This window comes from Chlamydotis macqueenii, chromosome 3 (genome assembly GCF_036417535.1).
Source record: "Chlamydotis macqueenii isolate bChlMac1 chromosome 3, bChlMac1.mat, whole genome shotgun sequence".
NCBI lineage: Eukaryota > Metazoa > Chordata > Aves > Otidiformes > Otididae > Chlamydotis > Chlamydotis macqueenii.
Window position 1 is genome coordinate 120,419,791 of NC_141558.1, and position 12,756 is coordinate 120,432,546.

The window sequence follows — 12,756 nt, forward strand, 5'->3', positions numbered from 1 at the left end:
ATAGGCATTAATTGCCCTACTCCATGAAAGATCTTCTGGAACCTCAATTTGTACTTACAGTAGAAAGAAAAATTGCAACCCTTTCCCATCTGCAGGTAAGTATAAAACAGTCAAACAGTTTTAGAAGTCAAACAATCAAAACCAGTCAAAAAGTCTTTGAATATTTACAAATTTTCAACATGCCAGAAAAGAGAAATAAAGGTATAAAAGTGAGGAGGAGATATGCACTCAAAGCAGTATATTACAATTCACTACAAAAAACCAAATATTGTAAGGAACTGCTGTAATTCAGTCTGGTCCTTGCTGGCTTCATCGTTGGCTGCTGTGGCAATATTTAGCGGTAACAGCTCTAGAGCAAATTACTCTGGCGCACAGTAGTTGGGTGTAATGCGCACAGGAAACGGGCCACCTGAAATGCACAGACGGGGCCCTAACTCAGAGCAGCCTCAGTCTTCAGAGTGGGCAGAATCAAGGATTAGAAAAGGGAGTTCAAATCCTCTTCTGCCAATTGTTTCTTCCAATACATACTTTTTAGGAAATGCAGCCTGCTACCTAGTACTCAAAAGGAAAAACTTTTTCTTCTTACTTTGTTACAGCCACACAGGAAAAGGAAATATTCTGAACTTGCACTAATGATGTACTGAGTTTTGCAAAAACAAGAAGAGATGATAATTCTTTTGTATTGTTAGTAATCACATCAGTAGGTTAGATTGCACAGAGGAGCTGTACAGCAAAATGAAAGCCCAGGGAGACAAATAAGAAATGCTCTCTAGGTTCATAAAGATGATCATAGAATGGTATGGGTTGGAAGGGACCTTCAAAGGTCTCTAGTCCAACCCCACTGCAAGAAGCAGGGACATCTTCGACTAGGTCAGGTTGCTCAGAGCCTCATCCAACCTGGCCTCTAGATGTTTCCAGGTTGGATGAGGCTCTGAGCAACTTGATCCAGTTGATGTATCAATAGTATTGCTGTGAAGATTATTATGTCTTGAAAACCTTTGAGAAATTACCACAGCTATGCTTAGGTATGCTCTGATACACTGTGTTCATTTCATAATGACTTAAACATGTTTTCTCACACTAGCTCTAGCGAGCAGGTCTTCAAATGCTAAATACTTCCTATCAAAAACAAAGCGAGTGTGCTGTGTGCCAGGAAAACCAGCAATCCGTGGCTGACGCCTGCAGCTAAAGTGTAACTGATTGCAAATGGTACAAGAGCTTCAGGTAAGCAGAAATATCAAGTTTGCTCCTGAATAGCATGTACAAAAGATCAGTAAAATTAACACAACTTCTTGGCAATTTTTAGATCCCAGAGCAGTGGCTTTCATGGATTGTTTTACTGCCACTCTAGCTGCACCGTGAAACTGGAAGTTTGGTGCCACAAAAGGGGCAGGGTGTGCTTTTAGCGCTTGCGAATTTTTTGACAATTTCAGTCTTCCTTCATCCTTTGGTCTGCTGAGTAAGCTTGGAAACAGCTTGGTCTCCAGCTTTGAAGGAGACCTGCCCATAAGCAAGTCTCCATTAGTTGGAAAGAACAGCATGGGGGAGCAGCAATGAACAAGGGCTGCCTGTGCTGTTCATGCTGGGAGGTTCGGAGAGCCTGGCTCTGTGCGCGCCTGGAGTCATGCTTTTGGCTGTCAGGTGACTGCTGGCAAATCTTGCCCTTCTGTCTCGCCCAGCAATAGAAGAGGCAGCTGTGGGGCTGCATATTGGCACCACAGTCTCTTGCAGCAAAGAAGGGGTGGGCTTGTACTGCAAGTTTCTGAAGGCTGGGCTTTCCTCACTTTTCTCAAGTGGCACTTGGCAGCTGGGCGAGAAGCAACTTGAACCATCACAGTTATTTTCCTAATGAATACAAGGGCAGGGCCCACAGTTCTCACATAGCCTAGAGTCAAAGCATTAGCCAGCTAAAAATTATACCAAGCCACTGGGTGCGCTTGGGCACGCAGCATCGTACGTGCTGGGGATGGCAGCTTTCAGCTGCATCTGGTGAGACTGCAGGTTGGCTGCATGGTCAGAGAGTGAGAGTGGTGCCAAGGAGCACCTCTGCAGAGGGCAGCAAACAGGCATCCCATCCTCCACCTTACTTGGGCAGACCAGCTAGGCACAGAAGGACAATAATAGTTTTTCCACATTTACATGGACATTCATTAGGCTTAGTGTCTCATGGAGATTCAGATGGGAGACATTACATTTATCTTCAAAAAGACAAGAATAAAAATGGTAAATTAAAAATACAGGGCTTTGTGGAACGGAAACAAAGTTGTTGCTGAATCCCAGAATACACAGAGCTGGTATATGGCTGTTGCAAGATTTAGCCATTAGGAGGATTTAATGAAAGCTTTTCTTACTAGTATGAGTAGGAGATTTTTCTTTGAACTCTAAGCTGTTTAGCAAAACAGAACACTTGTATGCAATTTTAGTGTTAATTTACTGCTCTTGAAAGATGCTGGCTGACATAAATGTTACAATAGTTGACAGAGATCCTAACACGGCCTTGAAGTGTCTGTGGAGTAGCTAAAGTGCTGCTGGTTTCGTGTACATTTTCTGTGCTGCCATTCAAATAGGCCTCAGCCCTCCTGATGGCAGAGATGAGAGCTATTTTGCTGCCAACTCTATTCTTGGTCTCTCTTTTGACCCTCGGAGATGGTTTGTGATACGAACACTGCTCTGTTTAGAATTTCTCCAAGATAAAGCTCACTTCACATAACCCCTTGGGTAGCCCAAATGGAAAGTTTACCGAATCCTTCAGTAAATATTGATGTCAACTGAGTTTAAAGCAGTGAGCCAGAAGTGAACTGTAATAATTCTGTCTCAGACTGGTTGTGTCACTTTTACAAAGCCATTGATCTGTTTCCAGATCTGCTCAAGCACACAGGGCACACTGAAAAAGCTGGATGCAGATGAACATAAGCTGGCTCTGCCCAGGCCAGATGTTCTCATCCTGTCTTGTAGCAAAAATTATTAGCTTAGTGGCAGGGATGTAAAGCTTCTAGATTGCAGCTGACCCCCACCTCCCTTGTTCAACAGGCAAGCACAAAGGCTTGCTTCAGTACACACGCAGTTTGAATCTACTTCCAGATGCGAGGATATAATCCAAAATTTTGGGATCACTGACTTTTGAAGCTTGATTCAATCCCTACCAAACCACTGAGATTCTTCCTGATGCAGCTGATGAAGTGTGGAGCCACGTGCTTTGAGACACGGGAGGTGTGCACTTGTGATAGTCACTTCACTTGAAATACAGGCTCACTCTTGACAGGATACTGATAGTTTTTGTCCAGTTTATTTTCAAAGTTCTTGGGAAAAGAGTTTTCTAAATCCTACTATAGGACCACAGTTTCAATTTTTTTTTTCTGTCAGGAAAATTAATTTACTGATATTCAAGCTATTATCTTCTTTATAATTGCATCACTCAGCATCTCTAAACATGCCCTATAGTACCACTATCCTTTCAACACCTGAAAACTTCATCTGTTCCCCTTACAGGCTAGTTTGTAATTAGGAAAATCCCTCCTTTCCTGACCTGCTACTCCTGAGACCTATGCATTCCATTTTAATGTTTACTTTCATATTGTTTTCTTACATAAACCTTGCACATTCATACAACAATCTCTGTTTTGTAGTTCAGAGCAATAGTTTTATGGAAATCTTCCAACCCTACCCTCAAATACAACCTCACACACTGAAATGATACAAATGTTAATCTTTAATGCTGGTTCCTGGCCAAAGACATTAAATGTTACCCCATTCTTTTCTGGAAGTCCAATCACTTAATCCCAGAAAATAAAAAATAACCCTGATAAATTTCATACAGTACTGGCATTGAATCCCAAAGAACTTCTAATGTACATGAAAAGGCACTGGACAATATCTAACTGATCAGAGAGCTCTTTTCTGAGCTGAAAGGGAAAATACCCAAATTAAATTAAAAGGAGGGAAAAAACAAACGAAAACCAAACTAGTTTGATCAGTTTCTGGTGCCCTATAACTCCTGCCCTGGGCCTTGGCCTATCTGACTCCTAGGTAATCATACGTGCAAGAGAGCAGAAGCCTACCACAAACCACGTAAGAACACAACAACTGATTAACCCTGAACTGGAAACGGTAGAAGCCAAGGGAAACATTAGTTGGAATCTAAATAATAGAAATATGATTTAGCGACTCAGTTTAATTTGTGCCCTGCACACTGCCAAAATTTGTTCATGCTTTTTGTACTGAAGACTGATGGCTAGATGGTCTCTCTCAGTTTGGAATGCAAATGGAATATATTTGCTCCTAGGCTAGTCCATGTTAAGAATCAGCTTTCACTAGTAGTTATGTTTACTTCTCATTATTTGTTTTTTTTTTCTAAGATAATAGAGACATTAAAAAGCAAACAAACATATACTTATTGCTATTCATTTGACATGTAGCTTGAGTGCTTCCCAAGAAGAGGGGCCAATTCTGCCTTCAACTGTAACCAAGCAAACTCTGCAGCTTATAGTTTCAGATAGAAGTCTGATTTCCAGAAATGTTCGTGTTGGCTGATATTGACCCTTTTCAGATTTTGCCAGTTGGTAATTCCAGGCTTATGCACAGTGTAAACACTTAAACACACTCCTAATGGAAACAGAAGGCAAATTTTTTTCTATACCATCAACTTGACCATACTATATGGTGTCCCATATAACAACGCTTTTTTTAAAGAAGGAAATTTTAGTGTTTCTTTTGCATCTCTGGAAAAAGCATTTCTGTAAAAATTTGCCAAACCAACCTTACAAGTCAAGATATTTTAACTTGGAGAATGGCTCTGAGTTATTTAAATTCTGTATTAGTTGACCTTGAAGCATAACTTAAGTCCTTTAAGTGGGAGGAAAAAAAAAAAAAAGGCAGCAGTATTAACTATTTTAAGAAGAACACATTAACTACACTATTCCTCCTCTTGAACCATCTAGATGAATGTTAATTTGTCATCTGGCAAATCTTCAAGAGAACTAACATTAGCCAAAATGGGGTTGGAAAATTTCAGTCTCTTTCAAAAATCATGGGCCAAGAAAGGAAAGAATATGTGCACACAAAAAAAGTAAAGGTATTTCTAATATGTCTTTCTCCACCTCTTCTTTTGCATATGAAATGTTATTAGCAGCTCACTGGATTAGACTGTGTGGCCTGAGTGTGTTCCCAGCAGTGCTGTAAGGACAGATCAGCTGCGTCCATCTTGGGTTGGCAGCGATGGCAGGGATACAACACTGTGTGGTGTGGTGGTACTCTTCCTCCACTCAGAGCAGACTTGCTTTGCAACCAGACCACAATCTTCAGTTTCTGATCTGCTTAGACTGAAAGCAATTAATCAACCAAGCTAGCTACTGCTAGGGCTAGTTTCCAATGGGAGACTATTAGAGAGCTGAGCTTTGTTTTTCTTTTACTTTACGCCTTTCACAAGCATACACACTCACGGTGTGAGTGGTTTTTACATTATTTACCCCTTATGGAGCTGAAAAAACTTTATGGTTCCTTTTCTGTGAGGTTCTCTGAGGTTTAACATGTTTTTAGTTTGCATTCCAACAGAAGGTTCTTCAAACTTTTGAGAATTAAATCTCCTTTGAAAATGAACTGCAAAACTAGAGGAAAATAAAACTCTACATCAAATATACACTTGGAAATACAGTTATTATATTGCAAATATCTGACAGTGGGTTTGTCCCCCTGATTGGACTGATCTATGCTTCTGTGTCACCAGTCTACCTTCTTGCTCCCTACAGGTCAATATCCAGGGTAAAGGATTTAAAAGTGAACAAAGCTCAGCAGCTGGAGCATTTTCTGTAGGCCATGTGACTGACAGGAATATTTGTCAGTAAAATGTTGGTGGTCCACTTAATTTCTGCATGATCAAAGTCCTTAAATCTAAGCTCTCTTTTAGTAATGCCAAACTATGTTTATTTGCAGTTTTGCTCTGTTTATTCTGGTTGAAAGGAGACGTTCAGCCTGCTTTGGATCAGCTGATGTGCTGCCGACCTGTTTCAGCTCTGAGTGACAGGTGTTTAGATAAGGACTGATTTGTTCTCTTTGCAGATGGAAAATGTTAGGTAAAAAGAAAGCACTGACAACAATGAAATTGTGATTACATGAGATTGTAAAAGATTCCTTATGAAAAAATCTAATCAGCTCAACTGTGCTACCATTTCTTAATAAAACGACATAAATGACTGCCCATCCAGACTGGCTGCATTTCAGCAACACATGATACCATCCCTACATATAAAGTTTAATGTTGCTTTCATAAACCATGTCACATGCTGTGAATGAGTGGTTCTGGTTCCCTTGTCTCTGGTGCAAGTGTTGCTACTCCCCCAGCTCTTGTCATTGCCATAGTAGCCTTGCCTAGAGCCCCGCAAACTCTCTCACTCCCCAGATCCCTGCTTCTTCAGCCTCTCCCTCCTTCTTCATGATCCCTGTTCTCTCCCTGCTCCAGCTCCTTGCCCACCAGTTGCTCCCTCTCCATGCTGTCCACCAGCCCCATGGCTGCCTCCCCAGCAACCTTGTCCTATCTTGGGCGGTTGCCAGGATGAAGCCCAGGAAGGTGAGCCTGGCTGGTGCCTCTGCTTTGCTGCTCAACTTGAGTGATGGTTTGTCCTTCTGGTTGGGTGTAAGATGGACCACACTAGTGAACTAGAGCTGACTAGGATGCTCTATAGTTGCATGGTATCACTGATGCTAATAGTATCTGATAGGTTCTGAAAGGCACTTCTCTCTTTCAAATTCCTCCAGGGACTGAGGCTACATGAAATACCACTATATGATTCTTTGAAAACCAGTCTTTTAATTGTTTTTTTTTTTTTTTTCTGTTAAAGTGTGAGTCCATTAGATCCAGCACTAATTACTAGAAAGGTGCTAACATCACTTGGCCTATGTTTAGCTTCAGTTTTTAGATTCCAACAGCTGGGTAAGAACTGGGCATGCAGACCTTCATTAGTTCTGTGTAGTTGTCTTTTGATCTGCCTGTGCATAACAAACAACTCTAGAATACTTGCCTTACTCACTTCGCAAAACTCCTCACCTACTAAAGCTCCATGAATCTTACCACATCTGTGACAACATACACCAGCCGATGATCTGTCTCACAGTGCATCTCCCACTCCCCTGTGATTTGCTAAATCAACATGCAGAACAACACACAGGATCTAACTGGAGCAAGTTACACCAGGGCTCAGGCTAACGTAATGGAAACCAATACATTTATAAGATTACAGAATGCTACTGTAACCTCCACTCTCATTAAGATTTTTCTCAGGTACCTGAGAGAAAGAAGAAGAATTTGCTTCATTCAATATATCATTCTGTCCTCAGAAATGATAAAAAGTAATCACATTTCTAAAACACAAACATACCTGTAAATGCCCTCTACGAGGATGATAATTTTTCTCCATGCTCGGTGGCTTCGAGGATGCCCATATATTATTGCATCCCTCAGCAACTTCTCAAGACTCTGCATATCTTTATTTGAAAATAAGAAAAAGGGGGAAGAAAAAACATTAACAAAAATTTTTCTAAAGAACTTTCAATTTTCTACTAGGTGCTACTTTTTCCTATACAGAAAAAGACAATATTAAAAAAAAACATGTTCTGAAGACAAGCTTCCTTTGTTAGTAGGCAAGACCCAACAACTGATTTAATTTGCCTGAATGCAATCTAGTGACAAAGAGACTTAAAAAAGCTTCCAGTTATGCACTTTATCTAGGAAACTTCTAGAAATTCTTGGCATATATTTTTATTTAAAGGCAAAATGGAACCACTTTGCTTGAGTACTGAGGCTAATTGCCAGCAGTTCTCTGTACGGGTTGCTGATACTCATGTCTCAAGGCTTCCGAATAATGAGGTTTTTTGTTGCTTTCCAACACCACCACAGACTCAGGAATAACATGAACTCCTTCAGCAAAGGTTTGGATCAGGCTGTGTGAAGCAAGTCAGGATGGCAGCAATAGAAATCATCTTCTCAAGAAGGAAAGGGAGTGAAAGATTGCTGATGAGAGAGGGAGAGACAAGTGTATATAAGCACATGGCATGGATATGATAATTTGGTGCCAAAATGCTTGGCACTGGCAGTACTTTAAGGAGGCCTGGAACAATGTTAAGAATTTAGTTGTTTTCTCAAGGGCCGAGTGTCGATAATCTGATAAAATTCTTGAAGGAAAGCCACTGAAGTTTTGAAAAACGTGGAAGAAGCAAGAAAAAACATTGCAGTAATAAGGGTCAGACCAAATGTGACACTCAATGCAGAGCTGAAATCTAATCAGTATTCTGGTATCAGCACATGAATGAACACTCTCCAAAATGAATTATTCTGGTACTTTTCAAGAATCTGGATTGACGTTTCAAAATGTTTTCAAAGAGCATCTTACAGAGACTCGTAATACCCAAAGGGACACTACAAATCAGCTCAGATTGTGAGTTGAGAAAGCCACTGGCATTTTTTTCATTATATAATGCCACTTTTTCAGCAACACATCTTAATGGAGTTATTATAAGGTTAATTAGCCTATTACAAGGCTAATCTTTAAAATACATTTGTCCCAACTGAAGAAAATACAGCTTAGCTATATTAATGTTGACCTATAGCTTGGTTTCCACCTGAATGGAACCAGGTATTTTTCACAGTAACTGTTCATCATGAATAACCTATGACTTGAGAGATGGTCAGGTTATGATGTGAACCCTTCCACTCTGATACCTCACCTCTTGCTAGAACCCAGTGAAAGTTAAATTCCTCAGAAACACTTGTGGCACTCTACATCTTACTGCGAAATCTCTTGACCTACCAAGACCTTGCTGTAACTTAATGCATAACACATGCATGATAAGTTGCCCCTTATTTCAATGGTGCAATCATCTGCATAGCTCAATGAGCTCCGAGATGGAAATGCTGTTACGAAGAATGTAATGCAGCCAGCACAGTTTCCACTAGATGGCAATCAAGGAAATAAGTTCCTTGGTGTTTCAAAAGGGGAATTTATAACCCAGCTGAGCATTTGCAGTATGCACATATTTCATAGAAGACAATTGCTCACCTTCTCTTTTGTTTTGAGTAGATAATATTCAGAAATCCTTTTGAGTTTGGAGCACGAAAGGACTCCCCAGGATAACAAAAAGCTCACTCAGTCACTCAAAGTAAAATTTGAGTGCCCCCTTACTTCCACTAAATTATTTCTCTACCAATGTCATTGTCATCTATATCCTTTTGGGACTTTTGAAACCCTCCTCTGAATCACATAGGTGCTTTCAATTCAGTATTCTGTCTACGTGTCAGTCCAGATTGCTTCTAGACTTCAGGAAAGTCAGTTTGCCCAGCCCTCTGAGCTAAAAGCATGGATTCGAGATTCAGTTCTTTTAATGTACATCCACATGAAAAGAAAGGAGAGAGGAGAGGATAGAGAGAAGTGAAATATATATAACTCTGTTTAATAGAGCTGTTTGAAAAAATACATGGATGTGAATAGCTCCTCTGTCCAAGCTAGTGTGGAACACGAGACCACAGATAGGGCAAAAGCTCTCTGAGGGACGAGCTTGCCTGACTTGACACAAAGTCCTGCTGGGAGTACAGGCTAAGGACATGTCTGTTTGCAGGATCAGGGCTATGTCACTTTGGTTCTGATGTCTCATTCTCAAAAACATGTATGTGTGACCCTTTCTTAAGCCTGTAACAGTCAGTATATCACTTGTTTGGGTGCAAATGAATTTTACTCTGTGCTTGCAGTGCCTCATTTGGAAAGGGGAAATTGAGAGGAAGAGAAAATCTGTAACCTTTAATCTTCCCCCCAGTAGGCTGCGTCTGTTATTCAAAGTGAAGATGCAGTGCTCTCTACGTGCTTATGCTTAGACTTTGTAGGAAGCAGGATATACTGAGTGCTAGGAAAAACAGCAATGCAACCCCAGGTGGCTTTTGGATATGAAATTATTTGCCCATTAAATATAGTCAGACTGTGAAATACTGGGACATTGAGATGATGAGTTGCATCATTCATCTTGAACAACCAGTTATGGGGAAAATAACTGTCCTTTGTCATTTGACCATCACCAGTTCAGGCTTTTCAGCGGTAGTGGCTAACAACCGTTCACTAGCCCAGGAGGTGATGTTAAGAATTTTACTTAATTAATTAGTCAAAGCACAACCAACTCTATCCTTCTCTCAGTTTCCACCTTCTCCCTATGGCATATCTTCTAGATATGGAGGATAAAAGTTTCCTAAGTGGGAACAGTGGATCTCATAGGTAATTTAGAATTTAATACAGATTTTCATAATCCTTGTTTGGGATCCTTCAGAGTCCAACAGAAATACCAACAACATGAACTGCCAGTGGTTCGAAGTGAGCCTGGATCTGGGTGGGCAGTTGTGTGTCATGCTGCCTCCAGTGTAGCTGGGATTCCAAGCTCCTGGAGGGGCCCCTGCCCTCTCCCAGGCACAGTCACAGTGCCTCCCCACAGGGAGACACGACGTCTCCACCCCTCATCCTTACATTGCAATGCTGGGGACGTCATTGCCATTCCTCTGTGTGGGCTGGAAATCTCCTGCATGATGTCAGCTGAATCCTTTCTAATTAAGATAAACAAGCTACTACTACTCTATTACATTCTTCTTTCCTTCGCCTTGTGTTTGCCACTCTAGTTTTCAGTTTCTCCCATTTTGCACTCTCATACAAGTTCATTTAGACTCTGTGGCTACCTGTTCCTTCTCAGCCTCCTATGCAACCACCTCTCCTCTGCTGCACTGCATCTGCTGCAGCATCCACTGCCTCCCGCTCTCTTGTTCTCCCCTTGCTGGTACCTTCCTGGTTACTGCCCTTTCATGGGTGTCCCCGCTGGCTAGCTGCCACGCTGTTCCTCCTTGCAGATCCCTAAAGCAACAAAAGGAAGTAATCACAAGGGTTTTGTTGATCTAAACAGTAACTATAGGACTGCAGAAGGAGGGTTTCATTCTACTGAGAAAACTAGTACTTAAAAAGTCCCTGACTGCTGGCACAGCTCTGAAGAGCAAAAGTGTCTTTAGAGACATTTCCCTGAAATCACAGCTTTGAATATCTTCTTTTGGAATGGGGTAGTGGGAGTGGCAATTACTGCAGCCACAGTAACAGTGAGAAACTCCTCTCCCTGCCCCTCAGTAAATATATTTTTCTGTGAAAGTAAAGAACACTTGCTCAGGAAAGCTTCCTATTCACGCTTGGCAAGTCAGATACGGGTTTCTCAAATCAGAGAGGGCAAATGCAGACACAGCATGCTAGGAGCAGGATATACCTGTCTCTTCTCTGTGGCAGCGTCTCTATGTGTCACAGGGAAATACACGCCAAACTGGATTAGGCTGCGGTCCACCTATCTGGGTGCAATAGTGGCCAGAGGCTTCAAGAAGGACAAAACCTTAGTGGGTAATGTGCCTTTCATCCTGCTCTGTAATAGCTATAACACTGCCCTTCCTTCTTAAATTCAATGGCCACTTACACCTTTGGGGAAAAACAATAAAAAAAAATAAAGGATCCATCTTGTATCAAGCCACTGCAAACTCTTTGGGTTTCGCAACTAATGACATTTTTTTGCTAATTTTTACCTGTTCATTTATCTCTTTCGTTTCCCTCCCTATTTTATGTGCTTGCTTAAAGGCATGTACTTACAGTTTTCCACTTCTTTTTTCTTTTCTTTCCTTCTTTGTTTTTTTTTTTTTTGCTAGAGAATATATTTGCACTGAAAAGTGAGGGCCTTCTGCTGCCTAAAACATCTTTGAGTGTTAACTACAACTCCTCCAGGTAGCTGTGTTTTCTCTTTAAGGTGTCCTCATGGCACACATATCTGAACTCCAAAGCATGCATTTAACTGAGTAGAGTGAGAAATGCCAAAGTTGGATTAACATAAATTCTCAACTGTTGTCCAAGCAGGAAACTGTATTTTGTACGGAAACCTGAACAGCTCACACCTGCATGACACACTTCTGTCATCAACCACCTGATTTCTGAGAACGCCAAAAACCCCTTACTACTTTCACAACACTCAGAAAAAGTGTGTGAGGAGGAGCTAAGAATGTACTACTGTGATTCCCACTTCAGATGTGGATTCAAGCACCAGATCAGAGGCCAGATTTTCATCTCACCAAGGTGCTTGGTTCTGCCTTGCAATTGCCTGCCCTCCTCGTAGTATCACTTGTTCTGATTGTACGTTGAAGTGCCCTTGCAAGGAAGGGAACCGGAAATTTTTCTTTCACATGGCCTGATTTCTGTGCATAGTGACGACATTCCTACAGACTGGTCACACAATTGCAAATCTAAACCTGAAAATGTAACTGCAATTGAGTTGCTCGATGCTATATGGAAAAAAATGTAGAATTAGAAAGAATAAATAAATCCTAAGCCTTGTACAGCACCCTTCTTACACAGGTTGATATGAACAGAATTCACTTAAATTTAGTTAGGCAGTAACACATTTGTCTGTCCACTGAATGAACAAAGATAGTCTTTCACCTGACACCAGTATAAGACCCAAAACTGCTGCACTTGATACCAGTGTAAGACCCAGAATTGCTGTGACAGAAAATCCTTGATAAAATCACAAGCTGATTAATGGTTAGCTATTTGGTTTTGCTTTTCAAGTTTTATTGGAAGGGTCAAGGGATTTTGGCTAATATTTAACCAAGATAAAGGTCAGAGGTTCTGAAAAAGTGGTTTAAATTATGTACTATTAATAAAGATTGTCTTAGAAAAAAAATTTAAAAAAGAGTAGGTGATAAGTCAGTCTCTC

At 40.9% G+C, this 12,756-nt stretch overlaps 1 protein-coding gene across 1 annotated transcript in view; it reads right to left on the reverse strand.

The window, feature by feature from the left end:
* The window catches only part of SPTLC3 (serine palmitoyltransferase long chain base subunit 3), a 112,977-nt gene that overhangs the window by 48,914 nt on the left and 51,307 nt on the right, over nucleotides 1–12,756 (reverse strand). The window contains exon 7 of the mRNA XM_086744678.1: nucleotides 7,371–7,476. Coding sequence (XP_086600804.1) covers nucleotides 7,371–7,476 — 106 coding nt within the window. The remainder of the gene's footprint in view (nucleotides 1–7,370; nucleotides 7,477–12,756) is intronic.